We start from the raw sequence: 26,833 nt of genomic DNA on the forward strand, positions 1-26,833 counted from the left end.
AACTCCGTTATAGATAGACTAAATAGATAATATAAAACTACAAATCCCATAGTGTATCTGTTCGTTTCCTTAGCAACGAGTTGTTGTCTTGTTGACAGTTGAACCCATACAGACCGGAGAGGTTTCTTAAATTGACTTAAATAGCCAACAAGTGTGTTCCTATTATTAATATTAGTATATTATACGTAGTTTGTCGGTAAGTGTACGATATTTGTCACAGGTCAACAATAAATGGACGTAAGTAAATAACTAAAAACCCGCTGTAGAAATGTATTTTATAGCCGCTGCGTATGAAGTGTGTTTGGAAAATACATGAAACGTAATGCAAGCTAATTATAATTACTACAATTAAAATATATTTGTGTTTATATTTAACTGTTTAATTAAATCACTGGTGTTTGATGGGTCAAATTGTGACGTCACTGTCCTCCCACAGGTGAGTGTATCTGTTACAGGTGTGAATATGTATGGAGCTCCAGTGGATTTATCTTTTAAACATATCAGCAGTTTGGCAGGTAGTACACCCTATCTATTATAACATGTTAGTCTCTTCAGTTTCTCCTTGTGCTACTTTACACTATTGTTTATTTCCTGTATTATCACTATAACATTATTGTTGGGGACTAACTGCACTGTGCTAAACTTATTCATAGGCTGTGTTATTCTTTTATTCTCTTATTCTTGCAAGCATTTGATCCTTCAATTAATTGCATTTCCCAAACAGCTCAGGATAACTTAATGACTGCAATGCATCATCATAATAAGCCTGAAACATCAACATCACCATCAACAAGCTGGTACTTCATATTCTCTGTATTTATTTTATTTGTTTCTTTGTTTTTTTAGACTGTTGGAAAGAGGAACCAAACAGCGGTCTGCGACCTATAAAGAGAAATTCAGAGATGAAGTACTTAAGCCGGTCCCTGCGTCTGAATAACAACAACATCACTGACCTTTGTGACCTCCAGAGGCCTGTTAGTCACTTCCTGGCTGAGCCATCACAGCTCGCCTGGCTGGACCTCGCGTTCAACAAAATCTCACACATAGATGAAGTAAAGTTCCCCTCTCCATGGCTTGTTCGCATGTTTGCTCGCAAAGTGGCTGTCTCACTTCTTTCTGTCACAGTAAACATGTAATATGTTTTTGTGTTCCAGGTTTTGTGTGAGCTGCGTGAATTGCGCGTGTTGTATCTACACGGCAACAGCATTTGTATTTTGTCAGAGGTGGACAGGCTGGGAGTGCTACCACATCTACACACCGTCACTCTGCATGGAAATGTCATAGAAACCAACAAAGCTTACAGGTGGAAGAAATTTACCCCAAACACTAGCACACACACATCCTGCCTAGCTGTAAAATGTTTGGATGTGAAACACTCTTAACTCTCAGCCATGAATGAGCATAGATGCTCATGGGAACCTAGAACTAATCAACAACTGTTGGTACAGAAGTAAATACAGTCAGATTCAGCTCCTTATACTGTCAAAGAGAGGTTTACTCTCATGCTACAAGAGTCTACGTGAGACACGAATGCTTGGCAGGCATGTAGGTGCATAATATTCTAACAGGTGCTTGAATGCATATCAAGCTCATATTACATATCCTAGTCTGCGTAGCAACACTGGTCACACACACTCAGAGAAAGAGGTGCTGCTGGTTCAAAGTCTATTCCAATGAACTAATTTCTCTTGAGTTTCTCACGATACTGGTGTGTGTGTAGCAACAGTAGCGAAGAACTTTTCGTGGAGTTTGCATAGCTATACACTGCTTCAATATTTAGTTTGTATTTTCTGATGAATAAATGAATGCATGTGTTTTTTTGGGCATTTAGGAATCGTGTGATTTCTGCTTTGCCCCAGTTGAAGACAATGGACTTCAGTGCTGTGACACACCAGGAGCGACTATTGGCAAAAATTTGGCATCATAAGGGAGGACGAAGCGGCAAGGAAACTCTCTAGTGACTGCTCCATTGTGGTTTCACCCAGACGTTCTGTGCTCCACATCCAGTGTAGGAAAACCTGAAAAATACTAAACGTATCATCTGTGGTGAAGTCAGCACTGTTTAATGCTTTAGCCCTCATTTGGTTGAAATAACAGGGAGGAAAATTACATACTGTAAATTCAACATTGTTGTGTGTCTACATATTTGAATATTGTTATGGATTATTTTATTATAACAAAGTTGTGCACCAGTTATTAATGTTAATGACCGTCTCTTTAGCATTACTGAACCAAATGATTCACAGATATGAGACGGTTTATGTTTTATTCAGTAAGACACGAGTGGTTCTGTTGAAAATTTTTAATGAATTAATTAAACCAAAAACAAACAAAAAAAACTTAAAACTTTTTGGTACTAGCCTAAGATATAACAAACATATTTCAGGTAGTATAACACATTTGAGTAACAAACAAAAAAGAAAAAAAAAATGCCAAGAACCCATTGCAAAAAGCTCAAATCAATTGTGTGGTTGAAATAATCACAGCCTTGCAGATCATCCCTTTAGAGACTCAAGAGCGGCTCACCGTGCTCCCTGCCCACGCGAACAGTCTCGTGCTCTCCTCTGAAGAGCAAATATACAGTTTAAAAACACAAATAAATAATCACAGCCCTAACCTCAGGGATCATTTTATCTGCGGTGGTACATAGATTGTTAACGCTCACCCACACTGCTACAATGGTTAGTTTCTGATTAATATGAACAACTCAATCATATTACAATCTGCAGCGAAAAGCTTTGTTTAAAAGCTGACAAACGCAAGCCTTGAAAGTGTTCTTGCGTTTCATAAAAACGTTCGTTATCACCACAAGATCTTAGCCAATCTTGACCAATGCGCTGTCTATGAAAAGAGGAATTTCATACAATCCATCATCAGTTTTTATACTCAATCAGAAAATTCTGTACAAAGAAGGCATCAATACACAATATCCGTCCCTGGACCATCCACCCACTCCCTTCATCTCTGTATCTGTCTCCAAGGCTATTGAATATGTGAAGTTCTGGGATTTGATTTAGAGAGTTCATTTTGTTAGTGCTAGAAAATTGCAGAGGACACATTACTGTCTGTAAACTGGAGAACTTGTGCCCCAAGAAAGCTTCATCTTCTCCCACCCCCAGTGACATAAGCAGGCTCACCTGGCACCCTTCTGCTTGTGTTTGCATCCTCACCCACCAAAAGCCACCCACTATGGACTGGTCACTCATGATTTGGCCTCAACTGGAACTGATTACACACTGGACAACAAATAACCGGCCAGACCCGTTTCACTGTCAGTTTTTAAACGTTACAGTGAATTCAATTTCGTAAAGTCAGGTTGGTTTAATGGTTCATGTTAAAGTTGTGGTAAGACGTGGTTCTTGGTGCAGGTTGCCACTAGATCACTGTGGGATGTTCATATCTTGCCAGCATGCAACAGGACTGAAGTACAACCTTCTAAATTATAATCACATCTTTAACCTCAAAGAGGAAACAGTCTGTCTTTTTTACTTTTCCCTTTTTGCTGTCCAAGGAGAAAAACTGACTGAGGCATGGGCAGAGTTAAGGACATATGAAGTGCAAAATATAAGCCATGTTGCAAGTTTTTAATCCAGGTAAATGGCTAAAATATGGCACCCGTTCCAGGTGAGATTATATCAAGTATAATGCCAGCTCTGTTCCAGGTGAATACAATGTACATTCGTCTATGCCTTTGGAGAACAGTCTGGTGTGTGGAGTTATTCTTGCTTGCCTGAGTATACAGGCTAAGGAAAAAAAAAATAAAGATACTGACACAGCACTGAAAACTGTTAAGAGATAAGATAGATCACCAAGAAGGATGAATGATGATGATTTTTCCACAGCTGCTTCTGACAAAGCATGTGATTCACACATTAAGAGGAGGCCTTGTTGTAAAATATGAGACCCCATTCACACCCCAATGGCCCATCTACAGTAAACCATCCTTCCACAGCCCATGATGACAGGCAGTCACTGACCCATAACTAAATACACTAAATGACATCCATAGGGTGCATTCCTACATCATCTCTCTCTTTGTAGCTGTTAGAGGCATAGCTAAGAAGCACAAGGAGCAAGATGTTTTAATAAAGGGTGGGCTGGAGGGTGAGGATGCAGAAGTGACACAGAGAGAGCAGGATGGGAGGAACAATATGCAGCCAGGGTCACTGAATCAGGGAATGGCAAACTGGACCACTAGTTCTTCTTTAGCATCCACTTTGATTTGCGAGATTGCACTGTAAGCATACGCTGCTATCTTGGACACCTGCAGAGAAAGAGAAAGACAGTTAATGTTAAGTTCATGAGGAGGAGTGTGCAAAACATCCAGTATTCACAATTTAACTGAGTAAAAAAACAAGACTAGTTGAAATAGAAAAACAGTGTCAAGAGAAAAGCAGAAGATATCAGCAAGATCTATTTTAAGCCACACATTGAGTCACACACCCCCACACACTGAAATACCACACAGCCACACATGTCGCATACTGTTTCCAAAAGAGTCGCTGATGTTAAATGCAGCCAACATGGAAACAACACATGCCAACATATCTTCCGTGTGCGCGTGTATGATTACCTGCTGAACATCTGAGTACGGCACCAGGTCACTTGCAAGCACTTGGTGGGGCTGGCTGGTGAGGGAGGGCAGAGCAAGTGCTTTCTTCTGGGGCAGACTGTTGCTCAACACAGCCAGCTTTGTACTTAAAAAACAACAAAAAAAACAACAACACTATATTCAGTATCTGTTTAAGTTTAAAACAATTTGTCTCTTATGTGTTTTAGGCTAAACATAGCTGCCACTAGGTGTCATTGTATCTGAGATTTAAGGGAACGTTTGAGGTAGTACACCTAAGCTGTTGCAAGTTTGTTTTAGTTAAAATCACTTTCCCAATCACGTTCTGGAGTTGCTGAGTTAGTGTTGAAATTTCAACCGTTTGCTTGCAGTTTCATTTTCCCCAACTACATTTAACCTAACCGCAACCACAGGTGTCCCCACCAACCAGTACATGTCCTGGTGGATTGTGATTGTGACCGCTTTTTAAGTATTTCAGTCATTTAAAGATCTCTTTCCCATAAGCTTTAAATTCGTGAGATACAACCAGGCAACACTTGAAGTACCGTACAGTCCACACACAATAAACATAGCAAATTTTATCATTTTATGGCTCTAGCAACTAAAATACCAATGCTATCTTTACAGTTTATAGGCAACCTGTGCATGAGTCAGCTGGTCAATGACAACTATCTTCAGATAATACAGACTGATTCATCAAATTTAAAAAGCCAACTCTTACATAGAGACCCACACCCTTTCCATACCCATCCACAGAAAACTGCAGAAGAGCAACAACCTCCCATAACAAATATCACACAACAGCTCACCCACATACCTGTATTGTCGAGCTTTGTCCATATATTCATGCTGCTCCATCATGACAGAGTCAGCTGCTGAGACATCAATGATGTTCCTGATAAGAGAGAGAGGAAAAAATAATGGCACGTGCATTAAATAACAGCACGAATTACTGCTTTATTATGAAGAAACACACAAGCTGGATCTGGCTAGTCTATGCATGCATGCATGACTTACTGTGCCGTCTTCGTGAGGATGGATGTGAGGAGAGCCTGTTCATCTGTCCGCGCTGAGGGGACGTTGGTAGGCATCCAGTCAGTTCCATTCGGGGGTTTGCTGACAGGATTCGGAGGGGGGATTAGCGGCTTACTTTCATCAGAGTCCTAGAAAAGATCGATGAGAATATAAACACACGATTAAGTTTTCACCTCATGACAGTTTATAAAATGACGTCACAATTGTGACAGCAGAAAGAAAAACACAATAGAATGTGCCTAAACTACAAAAATCTTTTTTAATTGATCATAACATTACAAAACAGGATTACTTAGTCTATGAGATGACACAGTTATGTACTGTGTGGACTATTAAAAGTGGCTCCTCCACTGGAAACTAAATATTAAAGCATTGTGTTACAATATAACATTAGATATGGTGAGAAAACCTCGAGGTATCAGCTCAACAACCATAGCATGCTTTTTTTAACAACACAACACTTTTAGTTTTACTTCTTTGGACCCTTTTCACAATAAAACATAAAGGTAAACATAAACACTGGATCTAACTACCCACCCTTACAGCTAAAGCTGACACTGGTGTACTCCTTTCCAGTAAAACCGGACGTCTAACTGAATCACTAAAGCTAATAAAGTTCACACTGATTTGAACAAACCAAACTAATTTGATTAGGTTCATCTGAGACAAATGAGACTAATGCACGTCATAACACAGACAGAGAGATGTGCGTTTAACTTCATATAAAAGGAAGCTATTGTGCAGGAAGGAAAAACGGAAACTTTCAACTAAAAATACCCAGGGATCATGAGGGTCACATGACATGAAACACATCAAGACCATGTTCTCAAAGAAATCTCAGTCTCTCTGCTGGTGCTGTGCATGTTTATGTCAAAAGTGTGTATTTAAATATTTGCAAGTAATCTGTACAGATTACTTTAAAATATTTTGATTGACTAAGCCACAGTCTTAAGAGTAGCTGTGATTAAATTGCCTTGTGCACAGTTCTCCTCGCCTCTTATCGCTTTACATGTAGGTGCTAACTTCACAGCCTGTCTCTGGGCCAGGCCTTTCCCGAGCTAACAAGCTAAAGCTGCTATTCAGGTGTCACTTTCACTTTAACTACTAAAAAAAACGACCACTCGCTGACGTGGTTACACATAACTCAACTGTATGACGTGTATAAAACATCCTAGATACATAAAGCAACACTACGTGCTTTGTTTCTTGATAAAATAATGTAAACATTGCATGCATCGGGACGGATTTAGCCGGCTAGCGGCTAACTACCTGCTCTGTGGTCTCGTTCTCGCTGCTGTAACAGCAACCCATGACAGCGTCCGCGGGGCCAAGCTACACAACCCCACCGTCCCTGTTCTCCGTCAGAAACCAGCCGTGTTTATCTGCTCCGACACACATAAAACTTCTCTCCTGCTCGGGTTTGCGTTAGCTTCATCTAAAGGTAAGGAAGCTACTGTCAACAGCAGCTCCTCGGACGAGCTATCACATGACAGCAGCTCTGGTGCAACAACACAAACGACCACGTCCGGTTTTTGAGAAGCGGCTGCGGCCTCCGTCACGTGACGGGGGAGTTTTTAAACTTTGTACAAAAAAAAAAAAAATTAAATCTAAAACTAAATATTGGATTGATCAAAATAATAATAATGAACCGTCCCTTTATGATAGATTATTTAACTGTAAATTTGACATTTTATATATCTTCTTTTCTTCTTAATAGATGGTTACTTGTTTATAGTATGTTGTTTTTGTTTGTTTGTATACCTGGAGTATGTAACAAAAATAATTTCCCCCTGGGATTATTAAAGTATTTCTGATTCTGATAGATAGATAGATAGATAGATAGATAGATAGATAGATAGATAGATAGATAGATAGATAGATAGATAGATAGATAGATAGATAGATAGATTCAGAAAACTTACAAAATAGGAATGATGGTTACCTGAAATAGTTGTGTAGCTGACCACTTTCCTTTGTTCTGGTGAGTTCAAGGTGAGTGGAAGTTGGTGGAGTTTGTTGTGTTACAAAATATGTAACATTATATCAAGTGGGCATAGGAGCGAGCTGTAGAACACTCCAGAGGGTCATCAACACCGCTCAAAGGACTGTCGGCTGCCCTCTCCCAGCACTGGAAGACCTACACAGATCCCGTTGTCTTAAGAAAGCCCAGAACATCATAAGGGACACTTCACACCCTGGTCACCCCCTGTTCGTAATGCTGCCTTCAGGCAGACGATACAGAGCCATTGGTGCAAGGACAAATAGATTCAAACACAGTTTTTATCCAAATGCAATAGCCACTGTGAATACTGCCAAAAAATGTTTTAATGTTTTACGTAATGGGTGTATGCTCCTTTTAGCATATTTAGTACTTATTTTCATTTTAGCATATGTTTAATTTTATTTATTTTAGTACATTTTAATGTCTCAGGTATCTTTATTCTTATTTATTCTAGTTATTTTAACACTCACTAGTCACTTTAACGCTAGGATTTTATTTATGTTGCACTGACTGACTAGAAGCACTTTCAATCTCGTTGTACCTGTGACAATGACAATAAAGATCTATTCTATTCTATTCTACATCACACCTACGGGCAAAAGTTATTAAGTGCCAGCATATTAAGTGCATGTCTTTGGACAGTGGGACCCACGCAGACATGGGGACAATATGCCACACAGAAAGGACCCAGCCAAGGTTTCAAACCATGCTGCCCAATATACAAAATATACAAAGAAAGTATACATAAACTCTGTACAGTAACATGTGAAAAAATATACAATGAGTCAGTGCAGGTTATGTGTCACCTGTCTATATCCAAATATCAGCTGTCACAGAACGAGTCTCCTCTCCCTACACAGAGGGGAGTCATTATAAAGTGTTATGGCAGAGGTTTTGGTCAGGTAGTGGATATTTCTAAGTTGAACTGTGTTTGGTTACCAATGAAATATCTATGCTGTTTGGCCTCTGTCATGTCCCGTTCCTATTGAGTACAGGGCACATAGCAGATTAACCATGGCAGTGTCATTATGTACCCAGAGCCAGAGTATATAGAGGTAGGTAGGAGGGTGCCAAATCAAATCAAATCTTGCCCCAGGGCCCTAACAGTTCAGTTCAGCCAGTAGAGTTGTTAAATCTCTATACTATTTACTTTTTATGATCTTGAAATAAACATAAAATACCTTGTTACTCTAAAAAGTTACCAGCTACAGTCATTCCTGTGACATGTACATGAGTACAGTGACAATTCCCACCTGCCCAACAGGGTTTTTTTTCCTTTTAGGTAGCAAATCTCAGTGAAATGCTAAAGTTTAATCAAGTTTGAGCTGTCTTAATTCATAACAAACTATTATTGAGCAAAATCAAATAGACAGCAGCAGGAGAAGAGAACAGGACGAGGCTTGTTTATCCCTGGAAAAAGATGAAAGCGTCTCTGACACCCTCTGGCTGAGTATAATGATAGAGAACCACACACACACTTTGCTGACTCACTACAGTTACATTTCATTTCCAGTCATTTCACAATACTTGAAAACATACACCACAGGTCACAGCATCATGAAATGATTAAATGAACCAAAGGAAATAAAAATAAAAAAAGATGTGTAGCTTTCTCTAATTCATAACTGCACTGTTTAGTGTATGCCATCTTCAAACTGCTTAAATTATTTCCTCGATAATACATAAACAAATGAGCAACTGATGCAGAAATCAACATTTCAGTAAAAATGACCATTTGAAAACGTTTTAAAGTCTGTCTTTAATGAAAAGTGGTGTTCGGTCTACTTGTGATGCTGTGTCCACCATAAAGTTTGCAGTTTACAACATAGACGCCAAACTAATGAAACATACAGTATGACTGTGAAAAGTGGAGGCAGACGGGTGGGATGATGACTGGGAGGCGCCTGCCCTCTCATTAACCCCCCGTTTCCTCCACACCTCTTTGTTTACACCTACAGGTCGGTGAAGTCAGGCAGGAGTGTCGCCGCTTCGTAGACTTCACTCTGTCCTCTCTGGAGCAAAAAAAAAAAAAAACTACAATGTTTGTGTCTGTGCTCAGCTGTGTTTTGTTGTTTGGACTTTCACATGCTTCTGACACTGTTGTTCCTGCCCAGCTCGGGCCGCCGTCGCTCGGCTTCAGTTCCTCGGTCCGCTCGGTGTGTAAACCCATCCCGAGCACCCTGTCTCTGTGCCACGGGATCGGCTACAGGCACATGCGGGTCCCCAACTTGCTCGGCCATGATACACTGAGGGAGGCCCAGCAGCAGTCGGCGGCCTGGCTGCCCCTCATCTCTAAGCTGTGCCACCGGGACACCAAGAAGTTCTTGTGCTCGCTGTTCGCTCCCGTGTGTCTACCGGAGCTCAGCGGTCCGGTTAGCCCATGCAGGAGCCTGTGTGAGGCCGTGCGGGACGGCTGCGTGCCGGTGATGAGCGCGTTCGGGTTCCCTTGGCCGGAGATGTTCAACTGCAGCCGGTTCCCGCGCGGGACCGAGCTCTGTATCCCGGCAACCGGGGAGCACGAGGGGCGGACAGCGGAGGAGGTCAGGCACGAGGAGGCTTTGAAAGGTCAGTCGACGGATTATTTGATGTTCACTCCTCACTGAGCAGAGTAATGATCAGGTGAACTGTCAGCTACACACTGCCCTGCACAAACCACACAGTGACACTTATTTCAGACAGCCTATAGTTTCATGTATGGTTAAGTTGCATTCATAACTATTATTATGTATTACCTGCACTACAGACTCCATGTAAAGTCACAAAACTACCTCAATCAGAGTACACCACTACACTATTGGCCAGGCATGCTTTTGTACTATCGAGAGTCACCTGATATCAGCATGCCGATATCATTGGCCAATAATAACCTTTAGTGTCGTATCTCACTTATTTCTGCTAATAAGTGACAAGAAATGTAAATATGCAAAGATATGTTTGAGTTGTGGGTCTTTTGTTATACTCCACCTGAGCACTGATCCAAAACTTTCACCAAAGATATGTACTTCTCAGTAGACTGCATGTTTGGGTCACAATCCTTGAATCTGTTGAACAAATTTAAGGGATCCCCATCAAAAATGTTATATATTATATGTATTTCTGTGAAAAAAACAACTACACACAAAACAAAATGTTGATATCGGTCTCAGTGATTCATAAGTCAGGCTGTGAGTCGAGTACATATATGGTCTGAGGTATTGTGATGTATACATGCATCTTTGGAAAGTCAATTTTTATTTTATTTTGTTTTATTTGTTTAATTTGAAACAATTTTGTTACTACTACTTTATTTTGGTGTGTTTCTTGTGCTGCTTTAGGAACTGAAGTTCTCCCTCTGGAGATCAATGAAGTTTTATTTTATCCTCTCTAATCCTAATCTATCCTAAAAAATCGTTTCACTTGCCTTGATCCCAGAATTCCTGCTCAAAGACAACAGTCCCACTGCTTTTATGATTTCATTTCACATCCCCACTGCAGACAGTCACAGTCATCTAATCCCCTTTGTTTTCCATCCCACAGGGAGTGTTATCTGTGATGCCTGCAGCCTGGCTACTGAAGGAGAGACTGACATCAAGGAAAATTTCTGCCACAGTTCATATGGTGAGCATAACAAATTGCAGACAAATGTAGAAAATGTAAATGTAGACAGTGTAGGTTACAATATATTTTGAGTATCGAGCAGAACAGCAGAATATAACAGGCTCCCAGAACTGATGATTTGATCACAGAGATGAGAGAGAGGTTGTTTTACAACGTGTCTAAAATGGCACCTGCTAAAGAGTATTCTTTCCGTCTCTGTCACAGCATTTAAGATGCGTCTGGGCAGTGTGTCGACAGTGGGAGGGGACCGTCAGCTGGTGCCTACGGCCCGCAGCCGCATCCTGAGGTGGGCAGGGGGAGGTGCAGAGAGGGCTGAAGGGATCGGAGGTGTAATGACCCACAGTGCTTTGTGGCTGCATGAAGGAGGCACGTGTACTTGTCCTGGCCTAGATTCTGCAGAGGTAAATGAAGACAGAGCGTTAGAGGAGGAACAGGTAGATAAGACACAAGCAAAAGAGGGGGGAAAGGAGGGAAATGGGGCTCAGGGTGGATGGTACCTGGCCCTGGCTCAGGCTGAAGAGGGAAGACTGGTGCTGACTAGACTAGTGAAGTGGACCAGAGGGGATAAAGAGCTGAAGAAGTTCATCAGAACTCTTCTTAAACAGTCTTGTCCAGAGATGTAGACCAGGAGTCCTCAATAATTGCAGTCCTGCCTCATGGATGTTGCTTTGTGGCTGTGTGCAGTCTGTAACTATGGGGCTGCTAACAGCCTCACTTAACAGTATAGTGACCAAGAGAAAGGAACAGATTTTCAGCTCACAAATAGTTTCCAAAAAACTCAGAATAAATCTCTTGAATGCAGATTGTTAGATACTAGCTCAATAAATCAGCGTTTGAAGATTAGTTCAAAGATATCTGTAAATCTGCAGACTGGCCACTTAGTTGATGGATTGTTCCTGATAAACTCTGAATAACAAAGCAAATCTTTACAAAGTACATATTATTTTGTGTCCCATATTATTAGGTCATGACTGACAAAAGAGCTGGTGTTTGTGTGCCTCATTGTATTTACCAAATTCCTACAGAATTCCGGAAATCTTGCACACACAGTGATGACGAGGCATTGTTATAAAGGTTACTACTATACATGGCATGCAGAGGTTGATATAATTCCAACTGGGGAAATATTTGTTTTTGTGTACATTTGTGTATATATAAGAGACAAAATGTAACCTTTTAATCAAAGTAGTTTTAGTACTAATTGCAGGGGTGTGGGCTGATCTCATCAATGTAATTGCTGTTATTCTTGTAACGATAAAATGTATTTTTATTCTTTATATCTTATCACAAAGTTGTAATACTTTTATATATATATTAAGCATACACCATTAATATAACAGACTTGAAACAACAAACATGTCAGGATGCTTTAGTCTAAAATCACATCAAAAGAGAAGCACTGAAAAGCAAGACAGGAACTGCAATGTGAACAATAAATCATTTACATTCGGGTTTGGTCTTATTTTCACATTTCATGACATTTATTTGTACCTAACACGATTCAACTAAAGCTATAAATGAGTTTTTCTGTGTTTGTGTTTTTCTTGATCTTTCTACCATGACTAAGTAAAGAAGAAATTGGATTCCACACAGACACACACCTGTTGATGTTAACTTGATATATCAAATGTCCGTTTTAACGCTGCCTCTTTCTGTCTCACTGTCTCTGCTGCTATCCACAGTATTGGTCCCTTTTAAGTATCTGGACAATAGGGTTATCTGTGTGTGTGATCAAAAACTGACATTAACAGCTATGGAGTTGGGTTAGTGTTAACTGTCAGTGTCTGTTAATTGGAAATACTTACTGGACATATACTATCATGCACATGATTCGTAAATTATTCATACCCCAGGTCTGTTACCTTCTCTTACACACACACACCTCCGTCTTTCTGCCTTCGTCTTAGCTGAGGTGCCACTTTCCTCTTCGTTATCATCAGTGCTGCTGCTCTTCTTCCGCCAAATTTTTTGGAAAACAGGTGAGTACGTCCGTTTTTCATTGGACAGTAAGAGAGACTTGATTTCGATGCAAGCATTTTGTTATTCCATCTGTTGTGTCTGTGGAGTCTACAATTACCTGAGGCAGCAGAAACATCTAGAGAGGCGCAGCACTTTCTCTCACATCTACCACAGGACTACAGCATGAAACATCCTGTGCTCATCTTGAGGAATTCAAATCTAGGATAGTTTGTCTCAAAATGTGTTTAATCTATTTGTAATTTCAAGACTATCTCACTAATAAAACTCATTATTGTTTCAGACTCATAATAGCTATATTACTATATACTTATAATATAGACCTTTTATCTTTGCAGTAATTAGTGATTTTTCTGTAGTTTTTCCTCAGTTTATTCTAGGTATTGATGATTTAACACTTGGCACCAGACTAGCTGCAGAGCCTCAAAAAAGTGATGTTCGTGGCGTACTGCATGTGTGAACAAATGCTGATAATGATCAGCAGTGACACTGTCAGCACAAACTTTATTGCACCTAAAATACAAAATGGTAGTGTGTGCCTGTGATAATTACAAAGCTTAACTGTCTCAAGTATCAGGAGGAATTTGTTGTAACCCCCTTTTTAAGAAAGACATTAACATTCAAGTACAGAATGAAAAATATGATGTTGCTTAAAGAAATAAGGTGGTTGCCCAACACTGTGGTTCTTTATCCTCATATTACCTTCTTATCTGCTGTCAACAGAAAATGATAAAATTCCAGTTTCAGACAAGACTGGACCTGTTACTTTCTTACACTGCAGGGCAGCACAGTTAGACTGAAATTACAGTAAGTCAATGTCATTACAGTCCATGAATACAGAGAGCAAGGCAGAGTACAAAAGTCCCACACTGAATAGCTGGGAGAAAAACAATCAAGGTTCATTTAAAGGGGCACATGAAGACATGGCATTATTGAAATAAATATTCTTATAAGTTGATATAAACAACACCTTTTCCTTAAACATGACTAATAAATCTGCTCGTGTGTGTTTTTCTTAAAGGATTTAAAGGATGGTGTCTCCTGCTATTGCGCTGGCCTTCCTTCCTCTCTTGCTGACACTGATTATCAGATACCGCTACTACTTTGTGCTGTTCTATCGGGCTGTCCTAGTCAGGACATGGAAGGATTGTGTTACTGGTCTGACCCGAGAGGAGCGCGCCTACCAGTATGTTCTCACTCATGCCACCCCTGGAGACCCTGAAAGCATCCTGGAAGCTTTCGATGTCTGGTGCAGCAAGGTGGAGTACATCAGCAATATTGGGCCTAAAAAAGGTGAGGAGGTACATTTACTTTAAACAATACTTCATCTGTTTATGAAAATGATTTTTACATGTTTGGTTCATCTGTGTGTAGGTAAGATCCTGGACAGGCTGCTGATGGAGAAGAGTCCTCTAACAGTGCTAGAGCTAGGTGCCCACTGTGGGTACAGCACTGTGCGGATTGCCCGGGCTCTGCCCCTGGGTGCTAGACTCTACAGCGTTGAGATGGACCAGAGGAATGCTGCCATCGCTGAAAAAATCATCCGGCTGGCAGGGTTTGACGATGACACGGTGAGAACATGTGACCTATTTACAACATTTCACTATATATCCAATCCACTAATAAAACCCCGAATGACCTACCACCAAGCCGTCACTATTATTTGTTTTTACACAAATATGCAACATTTGTATTTCATGCAATAAATATGGAGAGTATTATAACTTAATTTGTGTTGTGTGCTCTCCAGGTGGAGCTCATTGTAAATCCATCTGACGAGGTGATCCCTCAGCTGCGTCCTGATTTTGGTCTGGAAAGGCTGGATTTTGTCTTCATGGACCACTGGAAGAAATGCTATGCCCCTGATCTGCAGGTGACTAGAGCCATTAGAAAGGGCATTTGAATATTAAGTAAAATTGTTGGTAGAGCTATGAAAATGAATACTTTGTGTTTACAAAGGTACAAAGGTCTGTTTCTTTATTAAGGTACTTTAGTGCTGTGCATGCAGCTCGAAGTTGTACTTAAATAAATAAGTTATATTGGTAATCTTTTCCATTGTTACCTTGTATTACGTGTGCTGCAGATGCTGGAGGGCTCTGGTCTGCTGGGGAAAGGAACTATGATTGTGGCCGACAATGTGGTGTTCCCCGGGGCTCCAAAGTTCCTCAGACACATTCGCAAGAGCGGCCTATATGAGTGGAAGGTCCACCGGGCCACACTGGAGTATAGCAAAGGGATCAGGGACGGGATGGCTGAGCTGATCTACCTCGGAATCAAGTAGACATTATTTAGACTTAGATATCACACACTATTACACGGATACACAATTTAGGAGTGGCAGGGGATGGATTGGTGATAGTATATGAACAAAAGTAATTTACATTCACCTTAAAACTCAGTATGTATATGTATAATACCTCACTGTGAGCACCTTCTCTTGTAAATAAAAGTAAGGTGTCAGGGATACAAATTGTCATGTACCAAATTTAATAACTCCATGTGCACAACTCCAATCTCAATATAAAAAGAATATCTGCCATTTGATTCCTGCTCATCTCTGTCCCCTGTCTCCACCCCGTCATTCTCTTCTGTCAGCTATTTAATACAAATAAAAATATCTTTAAAAAATCTTCAGAAAATACCTTTTTATTCTAAACATAACTGCCAAATTTGAAAAAAGAAAATTCAAATTCAATAAAAATGCTATCCAAATCAAGCCCAATGACATGTGATTTTTGGTGAAATTATAATAAATGTCTTATGTACAAGTTTAATTCTGAAAATTACCTGTTAAACACTTTCCTGATATTAAATGTTGAATTGCATAAAATAAAATGTGGACCACTAAATTCAGATTACCCTTTATCCATCTGACTCTCCTCACTATCATGTTACTTTTGTTTTATTAATACGAAAATTAAAATGTACAAAACAAAAACACATGGCTTCATCAAAATTATTTAATTTAATACAAATAGTCACGGCTTCTGTTCATTTCAGTACAAATAATCAAAGCCTTTCTAAGCAATCCATTCAGTAAACTGGATAGACACTGTGTGTGTTCCTATTTAAGTTTACATTCTTCAGTGGTAATGGCTGCTTTTATCTGTGATGTAGTTAAACAATTAAAAAAAACGTATGCACTGTCTGAACATAATATTATTTCACTGCACAGGTTCTTTATGTAAATTCTGACATCTGTAACAAACGATAAGCTATTAGATACAAGCCTGCTTAGAAACAGAACTGGACGATATGGTGAAGTCATCTCCATAGGTAACAAATTATTTTGCTGACTGAACTGTTGCATGTGCTCAGTCAGCTGTTTGGAGAGTCTCTGAAACGTGGCACATGACTGAACATATGACAAGACCAAAGTTTAATGAGAGATCACTGGGCTGATGCCTGCTGTTGCCACTGTGTGTGCGTGTGCGCCCAACTGGTTACAAAACAGACGACCTTCTGTGTGTAACATTGCCACTTAAAGAAAAGACAAACAACAGGAAATGTGCACAAGTGCTCAAACATACAGCAACACTCACAGCGATGTGGAACGACATTCAAAGCCTTCAAGTTCAAATGCAGCTTGACATACATGAGACAGTGTTGGATTTACCCGAACTCCATCTGAAGGATATCATGGTATTCATCCATACTTCTCTATTTACACGAATAAAAAAATATATCTGTGTCTTAGACTGAACAGACAGCAGTTGAGTTTTAAAGTAGTGTCTGTGGGGAGGCTGGGTAGAAATCCAGACAGCTTGATGGAGACTAAAATTGTCTTTTGTTTTAAATCATCCACTGGTCTTGGTCTTGGTCTGGGCCCTCCATGTCCACCTGACAGACAGAAAGAAACAGCCACATTAAAGACTTGTCATTAGTCGGGTGTATTTTATATATTCAGTAAATCTAACAAATTCAGTTCAGTGTTGTTAGAAAATGGCTTCATAGTAGTCGACCTCAGTAATTCACTGAGATTTTCTACAAATCATACATTAAAGCACCTCATTGATCTCCCCATCATCGGGCGACTCATTGTAGTCATTCATCTCATCCATGTCCTGCATGTCTTCTTCGTCTTCCGAGTCTTCCTCGCTGTCCTCCTCGTCCTCATCATCCTCCTCTTCCTCTTCTTCGTACCCCGCCTGCAGCCCAGTAAAGGCAGATGATATAAATAGGGACGGGACTATGCAGCCGGTGGAAAACTCAGCATAAAATGCAACTACATCACCTCAAAGATCGGCTTCCCAATGGGCATCAGGTTGTTGTCTTTCTCAGCAATGCTCTGCAGCTGAGGCGGACACACACACAGAGTCACATATTAAACTTTGAGCACATGAAGGGAGGTCGTGTTTCAAGCAGAAGCTGTTTAGTTGTACCCTCGCCTCTCGCAAAGCGAGGTCACTCTAAACTCTTCTCTGTGGTTGTCCCCAAATGGTGGAATGACCTACCAACAAGAACAGCAACATCCCTTTCTACCTTTAAAAAACTTGTAAAAACCTTTCTGTTTCGAGAATAACTAACAAAACTAACAACTACTCTGGGCTCCTTTACACCCTTCTCAGCTTATGTCCTCCTCTGTAAGTCGCTTTGGATAAACGCGTCTGCTAAATGCAATGTAATGTAATGTAATGTAATGTAATGTTTACCCAGGTTTGGTGCTGCTGCTCCTGCTGATGCAGCTCAGTCTCGTCCACGCAGGGTCGGTCCAAGTTGAACCACAGGGACTCGGTTATCCGGGGGAAGAGATGGGGGAACAGCGTGGACATGTCTGCCTCCACACAACAACAACAACATCAACATCAACAACAACAACAACAACAACAACAACAACAACAACAACAACAAACAGCGTCAAGTAGCAAGCCTGTGTGCAGGTTTTACATAAAAACAAAGCGTTAAACCCGGGAAAGAAACGGAGCCATGAAGTGTCTCGGTCACTATTTAAACAGGCTGAATTACCGAGTCACGTCTTTCTGTTTCGTTACGTATAAACTACAAACTAACGTGCTGCCACCGCGAGTGTTTTAGGTTTAAAAACCAAACAATGTAATGTGATATTTCTACCCACAGTCCGCAGTGAAATTATGGAGTAAAGCACCTGCTAAAGTCTGAGTCCAGATTTCAAATACTTCAAAACAAATCTAACCGGAAACCATCGGAGCTGTTTCCGGAGTCCTCTCGTCCACTTCGCAAAGGTTCCGCTTGAGTCGCAGAAGTAGAGTCAAGAAATGATAACAAATAATAATAATAATACATTTTGTTTCATAGGTGCCTGTCTGTCTGTAGACAGAAATTAACAGAAACAAACAAAAAGAACCATAAAAGTATATCAAATACAAGAATACAACATTAAAAACAGGTTAGGACAGTGCAATTGAATCAGATGGAAAAAAAGGTTATTATAAACAGGTGGGTTTTAAGTGCAGACTTGAATTGTGAGAGTAAGTGTACAAATATCCCCTGGTGCATTTAGTAGCATAGATACTGATACATATATCAATCAGCAGCGAGAAAGAAACAGAGAAAAAATCGTTTCAAACCTTTATCTAAAATCAAATTTTAAAAAACTTTATTCAGTAACATAAGTTGAAATGAGATAGTTTTATTTCTAGCAGTAAATGCAACTTATTTAGAGTGCAGATCATCCTAGGCAAAACTAAAACCAACTAAACCAGGGGTGTCCAAACTTTTTTTTTTTTTTTTTAAGGAGGGCCAGATTTGACAATGTGAAGATGCTCGGGGGGGCAATAATAATATTTTAAATACTTGCATTAATTTGATACAAGTCTTAACATCATAACAAGCTCATGTTCATTTTAAACATGACTTATTATGAGTAATGAAAAAAGTGTCTTAACATTTCATTTTAAAAACATACCACTCTTGCTCTTCTCTTTCACAAGATTATTCAGAAAGTAATATTTTCTGTCACATCTACAGGTACATACCACCAGCAGTTATGTCCTTAGAGGTTAACGTTTAGCACATTCAAATGCTTCATTATGTCAACCAAAAAAGCCAGATCTTCCAGCCATACAGTATCTGATAATGATAGCAGGCCATATACAATACTCTGTAGATAAATATTGTAAGTTAACAGTTAAAAATCTTTTCTAATATCTAGTTAAACTTTGTAACCCAGAGAGAGAGAGAGAGAGAGAGACTGGCCACAGTCACACTGAAAATGTTGAACATGCTTGTAATGTTTAAGTTAAATCATGTGACTTCACTAAGACAGATGCAGTAAAAACTTATCTTAACTACCAACTTTTTACTTTTCTAATTGCCTTTCTAGGTCACGTTGCCATTTCGGACCAGATGTTCTTCTCGTGTGTGAGAAAAGTCAGGGTAGACCTTGAGATAAGACACACTTCTTTCCAGCAAGACATAATAAAGCAGATTATCACACACACACACACTGCCTCCTTCTCACTATCGCAAATTCACATCAGACAAATGTGGCAGACTTTGGACTTTTGAGACATTAATAACAGGACGCTGCACTTGTGACAGAAAGCGACCTTATATTCAGTCACACTCCATCGACACTGACACTCACACGCACACGCATGTGCAGATGTGTGTTTTCTAAACCTCATTTGGTCTTGTTTGTGTGTAAGAGGTCACTGGAGATATAAGATTTTCTTCAGGAAGGAGTCATCACAGAATCTAATAAGGTAAAGTAAATCTGTTCATTATTTCTTGTCTCCTCATTGGTCTTTCAGTGAATTGTCACATTTAGAAGTTGTTGTTATTATGTACTTTGGAGTGTAAGACTAAAAAATTTTTAAAGGAGAAACAAAAAGTACAGCTGTTTCACAGTGTCCTTGTAGTTGCTTTCCATTGTTTCCATTTTTTTAGGTTAGACCTTCAGAAATGTAGTTTATTTTTTACCGTGCCTCGGTAGTTGTTACATATTTCTGACTTTTGATCATTTGCCATATAAAAGCTAAATGAAGTGCTAGAAAGGGGAAACAAATACAGTGAAGTCAAAACAACAGTTGTTGACATGTATTCATTCCACATAGGTTACAGATTACAGTAATACATTAGTGTGTGTTATGTCTGAACCTGAATAAGCCAGTGCCCATCATTACTCCCAACACTAATCAAAGGTCAACCTGACACTGTAACTAGGTTTTCGCTTGTCTTATCTTGTACCATCACAGTAAATATGATACTAAGTAAGGCTCTGTTCCATTTTTTGCTGCAACTAGTATCATATTTACTGTGACAGTTCCCTGGGTAATTTGAATGTGTGTTTCCATGCCCAGCTGATTGTAGATGGAAATACCTGGGAGTATAAAGCTCCACCCATTAACTTGTCTTTCGCTCTGTCTTACCTCTCCAGGCTGCCTCATGGTTTTTTGGTTTCTTTCTTTTCATGGCACACAACACCTCTCATCTACACATTTTCACTCATGCATACATGCACCTTCACCACTGATTGACTGATGAATACACCCCATTGTTGCTTTGGTTTGTTTTTGGTAAAAGTTGTTTGTGTTGTTGAGTTCTTTACAATGAATTACTTTAATTTTGGCCTTCAACTTCCACGTCTAACTTTGTGTTTGTCATGGCTCTAGAGCCGGGTCATGGCATTACTATTTCAGGTAAAAAAAAAAAAAAGGTAAATTATCTTTCAAATGTAATAGCAAGTGTAACACAGGGCAATAAGGTGGTACAGTGGTTAGCACTGTCGCCTCAGAGCAAGAAGGTTCAAATCCCAGCTGAGGCTGTCTGTGTGGGTTCTCTCCGGGTACTCCAGCTTCCTCCCACAGTCCAAAGACATGGGACATGAACAAGGTTAATTGGTGACTCTAAATTGTCCATAGGTGTAAATGTAAGTGTGAATGGTTATTTGTCTACATGCTCTGCAGTAAGCTGGCGACTTGTCCAGGGTGTATCCCGCCTCTCGCCCAAAATCAGCAGGGATAGGCTCCAGCCCCACTGTGACCCTGATGAGCTTTATGACTGATTTTACTGTATGTTCTGTTGTACTTCAGATTGAAGGCTAGTTTTCATAAAGTGATTGTGAAAAATAAAAAACAAAGGATAGGTAATCTTATGAAACTTTTTTTTAGGAGTAAGGTTGGTCGAAAGGAGGTCATTAAGTTTAAGTTTTTTGCATCTGCTGACAAGGAACCATTTATATGGTACTGTATGTTGGCTGTCATTTTATTCAAACTTTGCTAAAATGCTTCCTTCTTCCTTGTTGCAGAGTCATGTGGATCGTCCTGACCTTGCTGCTGGCCCTCTCCAGTGGCGTTCTGTCTCTGGACAAACTCAACATGTGTATGGATGGAACACACCACAAAGTAGAGCCTGGCCCTGAAGGAGATCTTTACTCTCAGGTGATGAATAAAAGATAAAAAGAAATCAAATGGTGAAATGCCAGAAGATTCAAATTTGTGCAATGTCTTTTAATCTAAAGCTTCTGTTGCCACAGTTCATCCAGGCACAGGGCTGGAAAAATGTTTACGGTTGAACAGCCTAAAATGACCCTTTTCCTCTTTCCAGTGTACTCCATGGCGTGACAATGCATGTTGTACAGCCAACACCAGCTCAGCAGCCCACAATGATAACTCCTACCTGTACAACTTCAATTGGAATCACTGTGGTGTCATGAGCGCCAAGTGCAAGGAACATTTCATCCAGGACACTTGCTTCTACGAGTGCTCACCACACTTGGGACCCTGGATACAAAAAGTGAGTAGTGTGCATTTGTGCTTGTTTCTCTCGTATGTGTGTATCAGGTGGAAACACTAGGTGGCAGCATACAAAAGTGAAACAACAGAAAGGGCATGTCAGGATAGTGAAATCAGCATTATAGTAATAAAAAGATATAATTACATTTTATAAAGACAGACTTTGTAAAGTGACAGCCACCTGTCACCTGACAATCACCTGACAGATCATCGTAGCATAACAACGGCAACTTAGAACTCATAGAGAACTTTAATTGTAGAAATAATGTTTCACTTGTGTTGTGAAACTATTGATCATACAAACTAATCAATTGTGTATGTGTAGGTGGATCAGAGCTGGCGTCGCGAGCGTATCCTGAATGTGCCTCTGTGTAATGAGGACTGCCACAAATGGTGGGAAGACTGCAAGAATGACTACACCTGCAAGACTAATTGGCACGTAGGATGGGACTGGAGCTCAGGTAAGTACACACACATACACACATACACATATATGCATACGCACTCAGACCAACAAGTGCACACAGACTTGCTCACTTGTTTTATGTAACTGCAGGAAGCAAATTCACACCTTTGCATACACACAAAACAAATAGAATAAAGATTATATCCAGATGATATCATGCACTCAGTCATAAACACATAGATCTCTTTTACTGGCTACCAGCATTTATATACAATTTTATTCTAGATAGTTGTGTTTGTGACATGGGCTCTTTCTAATCTCCTGTTCCCCTACAGGTACTAACAAATGCCCTACAGGCAGCAAGTGCCGAAAGTGGACTGATGTTTACCCCACAGCTAAGTCCATGTGTGAGGAAATCTGGTCGAATTCCTACATCTATACCACTTACTCCAAAACCTCAGGCCGCTGCATGCAGCTCTGGTTCAGTGGGACAAACCCTAACAAGAAGGTAGCTGAGTACTACATTAACAACGCACCGCGACACCAAAGCTTTGTCATGACGGCCTTACTTTCCCTGACCTTTGCATTTTTCTCTGTAATGATGCACTAAATTACATCTTTGACCTTTCCTGTATAACCTTGAAAGTACCAATAAAACTGATTTTAAATGCTGTCCTGCCTCTGTTGCATGTCTTGTCCTCTTTTGAGTCAACAAGTCTCTTAATTGTAGTAGTACAGTTATGCATCTAACTGATATTTTTAAACATTAAAGTACAATATATACACACAAACATCTAGTAGAGTATAGTTTGAGGCACAACAGCAGTTTTGTGTCTAGGAAAGTACTGTAGATTTTAAAATCTCTGTGGGTAAAGAAAATAAAACAAAAATAAACTTGTGCATCTGGACAAGGCATGAAGGGAAATGCCACATACTGTATTACTGCACAGCTCTGGGATGACGTTTCACTTAAGTGCAAACTATGGGTAAGTTTAATAACCCCTTCATAACCTCAACCACCAGTGATGAAACAGTAAAACTGACCCAGGATCTGCACTGAGGGAAAATGTTTCTCTACACTGGGCCCCAGTGATCACACCATCACATGACCACTCTGGGCCAGCTAGTGGTTAGTGGGCTCCAGTGCTTGGTAATTATGAAGTTCCAGTCCCTTGTGTGTGTGTGTGTGTGTGTGTGTGCGTGCGTGCACATGCGTGGTGTGTGTGTGTGTGTGTGTGTGTGTGTGTGTGTGTGTGTGAGAGACAGAGAGAGAGAGAGAGAGAGAGAGAGAGAGAGTAAGGGTGTGTTAATGTCTCTCTTGCTCCCCCTATGTTTAAGTGTGTTTTTGTGTCACACACAATCTCTATGTGCCTGTGTGCATGCGTGACTGTGAGGGGCACACGTTTGTGTGTGTGTGTGTGTGTGTGTGTGTGTGCGTGTGTGTGTGTGTGTGTGTGTGTGTGTGTGTATGCCACGTCTGAATATGTTCTATCTTATGATGGTTAGTTTGTCTACAAGATGATGTAAACCGTGGAGGACTTTAGCTGATCAGAGCAAGTCTGAGATATTCTGTACACTCTGTACTTTTTACTTTTATAATATCTAAGATAATTAAACAACTGATGCAGCCAGCAGTGTCTTACTGAGATCAGACGTGTGAAAGTGCTGCCTAATTTCTGAAGCTGATAATGACATCCTTCCTGATGATACCACCACATAATTTAGCACTGCAAGTTCAGCTGTGATCACACGAACAGTTTTTCCTGTCTCTCTTCTCAGCTGTACACACCAAGGTCCTATACAAAGAAAGAGGTAGCCTTAGAAGGAAATTTCCAATTTCAGAAGTTTGATAATACCAGCCATGACTGAACCAAATATGAAATATGAGTTTAACAACGCTCCAATATTTTCTGTGACCAGAACACCAGAAATAATACTTAAACTGGGTTTGAATAATGTTTCACCATCATTTGTCATAATCCCCTAAATCTACATAATGCAATTCCCACTTACCTCTCTATGCAGATATGTAAATCATAACAAGTTCAATTTACACACTAGGTCACAATGCTAGACCTAGCATGATATGATTTGGTCATAAAGGCAAAAATACTGTGCATTTACCATATTAAAATTACATTAATTTATAGTAATAGTTCACTTTTCAGTTATATCAGATATCATTGAAAAAAAGCTGCCATCCACAGATACTATTAGGATGTTGATATGATGTACAGTATCAACATATAGTATATTCTAGTCATACACTGGAAAATGCATCTTCTATAATGACATACAGTGATAAAGGTTATGCTATGCAATTCAGTAGGTAGCTGAGTCTAACTGGAACTGGGACCCTGAGCCTGAGTCTGACAAAGTAAAGCTCAAGTTGCCGCTGTGTTCAAAATTAGAAGAAAAGCAAAGTTGTCTATCCATTGTTCATCCAAAAAGTTTTTTTCTGGAGGATTTGTAATGAGCATTACTGCCTTGTTCTACTCTTAATACAGTCATCGACGATTATGGGAAGATGCAAACGGCGAAAAATAAATGAATATCCAAAATTAGTTATTTTAAGATGTATTGCTGACGAAGTTGTTTTATTATGATGTGACATCTTGAGGGACACTTTTACGATCTCTGCATGCAGACATATTGTTCAGCCGCATACTTTTACAGTCTTTTGCAGTCAGCTCACACACACAGACACACACAGACACACACAGACACACACAGACACACACACACACACACACACACACACACACACACACACAGTATGATGCCATAGCCAGAAATAGCTATGGGATGGCTGCTGTCCCTGTGGCTATTAATACTCAGCTTTTCTGAGGTCATTGGCAACACACCACCCTGCCCAACTCTCACCCTCTCTCCCTCACTTTAACTCTACCCTGTCTTGCTTTGTGCGTGTGTATGTGTGTTTATACCACATTTTAGGAGTCAGACTTTTTGTGGGCAACTTAAGAAAAAAAAAAAGAATGGCAAAAGTCAGAATAATGTGCAATGATCTCTAAATGTTGGGTTGGCTGTTTCCTATGTTTTGCCAGTCTGGATGACTTAGGTGGACAGTTACACCTTGTGGGAGTGTGTGTGTGTGTGGTCTGGAAAAGAAAAGGATTGCATAACTGGATTGGAGCTTGTGTTGAAATGACTGCAGCCTGGCCTCCTCTGTGACTGCAGGTCACACTGATATTCAAAAAAGAAATCCCTAGACTACAACTTAAAGCTGTGATACAAGAGTAAAGAGGGAAATGCAGTTTGTTAGGATTTGTACAAAGAGAATGTGAGGTGATATCAATAGCTGCAATATCTTTTAAATCCATATGAGAGAAAAGTGGATTAAATCACAGAAACATGAGCTCATTGCTGGCACCCACAGGATACAGGACTGGTTATCACTCCAACAAAGGGGGGACTGAACTTTATTCCCCTTCTTCAGAGGTGGAAGAGTACTATACTTTACTTAAATTGTTATAAAAATTAGGATTGTACTGGGCTGCAGATGTTTTAACTCTTAGAGGGAGTGTGAGTGTTTTGTCTTTTGGATATCTCGTGTACTTCCCTTCTCTAGCATGTGTTTGTTGAAGCTGCCAGGGAAAGGTAATTAAAAAATGTTCAAGGGCAAGAGAGACAGATTAAGGGAAGTGTCATTTTGGACAAGAAACATAATGCTGATCACTAAGGGAAAACCAAAAAAGGAAATTGTTAGTGGTAAGGTGTTCGAGACAGCCCATTTTGAGAATGAATTGTATAAGAACCACCTGACAGAGCTCCTCAGAGAGCCTTTTTCTTTGTAACCCTCTTGTGTGTTGCACTGTTAAATGCTCCTTCTTGTACAAGAACATTAAATTCAACTTAAACTTTGATACTCTGATTCCTCTTATTCAAGGGTTCTTCTTTAAAAATTCTCGTAACATAAATAAGAACTAATAAATCCTGCATTTAAAGTGTTACCTTTGTAAAGGTACATAAAGAAAATGACTCAAAGTATCAAAAGTAAAAGCACTCATAATAAGCAATGACCCCTTACAGGATTTTATATATTGCAGATCATATTATTGGATTCTTATTAAAGATGCATTAAGGTGTACGAAGCATTTTAAGGTTGTGCAGGTAATGACAGCTACTTTGGTTTCAACTTCCATCTACACTGTTGGGTAGTTTAGTCTCTATCAATGCATTTTGCATGCAAAGTAACCAGTAACTAAGGCTGTTGGATAAATATAATAGAGTAAAAAGTGGAGTAGAAGTATGAAGTTGAATAAAATGAACTCATAACTGCACAGTAAATGTATAAATGTAGCTACTTTCCACCATCTGTCTATTAGTATGTCCATTCCTCCTCTCTTTCTCTATTCATCATTCCCAGTATCTCTTTATCTCTCCATCCCTCCTTCCCACGGGGCTCTGTCAAGCTATCTTAGAGATAGACTTAACAGGAAACAAACTTATGTCGACTTTGTCCTTAAAAATAAAATATCTCACTTGTACATTTGTGCGGGGCTGTTTTATTT

General features: G+C 39.8%; 6 protein-coding genes across 10 annotated transcripts; 4 read left to right on the forward strand and 2 right to left on the reverse strand.

Moving 5' to 3' along the window:
* The first annotated feature begins 72 nt into the window (after nucleotides 1-72).
* Nucleotides 73-3,759, forward strand: lrrc51 (leucine rich repeat containing 51). Of its 3 annotated transcripts, none has more exons than XM_027280618.1 (5): nucleotides 73-237; nucleotides 437-515; nucleotides 847-1,052; nucleotides 1,155-1,303; nucleotides 1,860-1,969. In XM_027280618.1, exons 1-5 carry the CDS (start codon nucleotides 232-234, stop codon nucleotides 1,861-1,863), a joined length of 444 nt encoding a protein of 147 aa, XP_027136419.1. In that variant the 5' UTR covers nucleotides 73-231; the 3' UTR covers nucleotides 1,864-1,969. The 3 variants fall into 3 exon arrangements, with proteins under 3 accessions (XP_027136419.1, XP_010730587.2, XP_010730588.2); XM_010732285.3 differs by having other exon boundaries at nucleotides 75-237; nucleotides 1,832-3,759; XM_010732286.3 differs by having other exon boundaries at nucleotides 83-196; nucleotides 1,832-3,759.
* On the reverse strand, nucleotides 2,972-7,144 carry lamtor1 (late endosomal/lysosomal adaptor, MAPK and MTOR activator 1). Its single transcript, XM_010732287.3, has 5 exons — nucleotides 6,875-7,144; nucleotides 5,588-5,733; nucleotides 5,388-5,465; nucleotides 4,574-4,697; nucleotides 2,972-4,264 (listed from the first exon to the last, which is right to left on the reverse strand). Exons 1-5 carry the CDS (start codon nucleotides 6,914-6,916, stop codon nucleotides 4,172-4,174), a joined length of 483 nt encoding a protein of 160 aa, XP_010730589.2. The 5' UTR covers nucleotides 6,917-7,144; the 3' UTR covers nucleotides 2,972-4,171.
* A 1,880-nt stretch (nucleotides 7,145-9,024) lies between these two features.
* sfrp2l (secreted frizzled-related protein 2 like) lies at nucleotides 9,025-12,727 on the forward strand. The gene is made up of 3 exons (XM_019254739.2): nucleotides 9,025-10,172; nucleotides 11,124-11,204; nucleotides 11,409-12,727. Exons 1-3 carry the CDS (start codon nucleotides 9,647-9,649, stop codon nucleotides 11,825-11,827), a joined length of 1,026 nt encoding a protein of 341 aa, XP_019110284.2. The 5' UTR covers nucleotides 9,025-9,646; the 3' UTR covers nucleotides 11,828-12,727.
* A 72-nt stretch (nucleotides 12,728-12,799) lies between these two features.
* On the forward strand, nucleotides 12,800-15,770 carry tomt (transmembrane O-methyltransferase). The gene is made up of 5 exons (XM_010732305.3): nucleotides 12,800-13,183; nucleotides 14,203-14,474; nucleotides 14,556-14,752; nucleotides 14,932-15,054; nucleotides 15,265-15,770. Exons 2-5 carry the CDS (start codon nucleotides 14,213-14,215, stop codon nucleotides 15,460-15,462), a joined length of 780 nt encoding a protein of 259 aa, XP_010730607.1. The 5' UTR covers nucleotides 12,800-13,183; nucleotides 14,203-14,212; the 3' UTR covers nucleotides 15,463-15,770.
* Nucleotides 15,771-16,127: 357 nt separating this feature from the next.
* Nucleotides 16,128-18,383, reverse strand: anapc15 (anaphase promoting complex subunit 15). Of its 3 annotated transcripts, none has more exons than XM_010732288.3 (5): nucleotides 18,286-18,383; nucleotides 17,834-17,955; nucleotides 17,416-17,475; nucleotides 17,189-17,329; nucleotides 16,128-17,021 (listed from the first exon to the last, which is right to left on the reverse strand). In XM_010732288.3, exons 2-5 carry the CDS (start codon nucleotides 17,951-17,953, stop codon nucleotides 16,974-16,976), a joined length of 369 nt encoding a protein of 122 aa, XP_010730590.1. In that variant the 5' UTR covers nucleotides 17,954-17,955; nucleotides 18,286-18,383; the 3' UTR covers nucleotides 16,128-16,973. The 3 variants fall into 3 exon arrangements, with proteins under 3 accessions (XP_010730590.1, XP_010730591.1, XP_027135721.1); XM_010732289.3 differs by having other exon boundaries at nucleotides 18,256-18,375; XM_027279920.1 differs by lacking the exon at nucleotides 18,286-18,383 and adding an exon at nucleotides 18,147-18,265.
* Nucleotides 18,384-19,688: 1,305 nt separating this feature from the next.
* On the forward strand, nucleotides 19,689-22,964 carry folr (folate receptor). The gene is made up of 5 exons (XM_010732290.3): nucleotides 19,689-19,864; nucleotides 21,409-21,541; nucleotides 21,708-21,896; nucleotides 22,221-22,356; nucleotides 22,637-22,964. The coding sequence occupies exons 2-5, from the start codon at nucleotides 21,413-21,415 to the stop codon at nucleotides 22,909-22,911; spliced, it is 729 nt and encodes a 242-aa protein (XP_010730592.3). The 5' UTR covers nucleotides 19,689-19,864; nucleotides 21,409-21,412; the 3' UTR covers nucleotides 22,912-22,964.
* The last annotated feature ends 3,869 nt before the right edge of the window (nucleotides 22,965-26,833 follow it).

The sequence above is a fragment of the Larimichthys crocea genome, chromosome VII (genome assembly GCF_000972845.2).
Source record: "Larimichthys crocea isolate SSNF chromosome VII, L_crocea_2.0, whole genome shotgun sequence".
NCBI lineage: Eukaryota > Metazoa > Chordata > Actinopteri > Sciaenidae > Larimichthys > Larimichthys crocea.

Bases quoted from the DNA above. Each gene is read 5' to 3' on its own strand.
- lrrc51 (XM_010732285.3), top strand. The intron at 1,053-1,154 runs GTAAAGTTCCCC...TTTGTGTTCCAG, and splicing joins AAATCTCACACATAGATGAA to GTTTTGTGTGAGCTGCGTGA. The intron at 1,304-1,831 runs GTGGAAGAAATT...TTGGGCATTTAG, and splicing joins GAAACCAACAAAGCTTACAG to GAATCGTGTGATTTCTGCTT.
- lamtor1 (XM_010732287.3), bottom strand. From the start codon at position 6,916: ATGGGTTGCTGTTACAGCAGCGAGAACGAGACCACAGAGCAG. The intron at 4,698-5,387 runs GTATGTGGGTGA...TTGTTTTTTAAG, and splicing joins GACAAAGCTCGACAATACAG to TACAAAGCTGGCTGTGTTGA. The intron at 4,265-4,573 runs GTAATCATACAC...CTTTCTCTGCAG, and splicing joins CGTACTCAGATGTTCAGCAG to GTGTCCAAGATAGCAGCGTA.
- sfrp2l (XM_019254739.2), top strand. From the start codon at position 9,647: ATGTTTGTGTCTGTGCTCAGCTGTGTTTTGTTGTTTGGACTTTCACAT. The intron at 10,173-11,123 runs GTCAGTCGACGG...TCCATCCCACAG, and splicing joins GCACGAGGAGGCTTTGAAAG to GGAGTGTTATCTGTGATGCC. The intron at 11,205-11,408 runs GTGAGCATAACA...TCTCTGTCACAG, and splicing joins TTTCTGCCACAGTTCATATG to CATTTAAGATGCGTCTGGGC.
- tomt (XM_010732305.3), top strand. From the start codon at position 14,213: ATGGTGTCTCCTGCTATTGCGCTGGCCTTCCTTCCTCTCTTGCTGACA. The intron at 14,475-14,555 runs GTGAGGAGGTAC...ATCTGTGTGTAG, and splicing joins CAATATTGGGCCTAAAAAAG to GTAAGATCCTGGACAGGCTG. The intron at 15,055-15,264 runs GTGACTAGAGCC...CGTGTGCTGCAG, and splicing joins GCTATGCCCCTGATCTGCAG to ATGCTGGAGGGCTCTGGTCT.
- anapc15 (XM_010732288.3), bottom strand. From the start codon at position 17,953: ATGTCCACGCTGTTCCCCCATCTCTTCCCCCGGATAACCGAGTCCCTG. The intron at 17,476-17,833 runs GTAAACATTACA...TGTCCGCCTCAG, and splicing joins AGCAGCAGCACCAAACCTGG to CTGCAGAGCATTGCTGAGAA. The intron at 17,022-17,188 runs GTGCTTTAATGT...TCTGTCTGTCAG, and splicing joins ATGATGGGGAGATCAATGAG to GTGGACATGGAGGGCCCAGA.
- folr (XM_010732290.3), top strand. From the start codon at position 21,413: ATGTGGATCGTCCTGACCTTGCTGCTGGCCCTCTCCAGTGGCGTTCTG. The intron at 21,897-22,220 runs GTGAGTAGTGTG...GTGTATGTGTAG, and splicing joins TGGGACCCTGGATACAAAAA to GTGGATCAGAGCTGGCGTCG. The intron at 22,357-22,636 runs GTAAGTACACAC...GTTCCCCTACAG, and splicing joins AGGATGGGACTGGAGCTCAG to GTACTAACAAATGCCCTACA.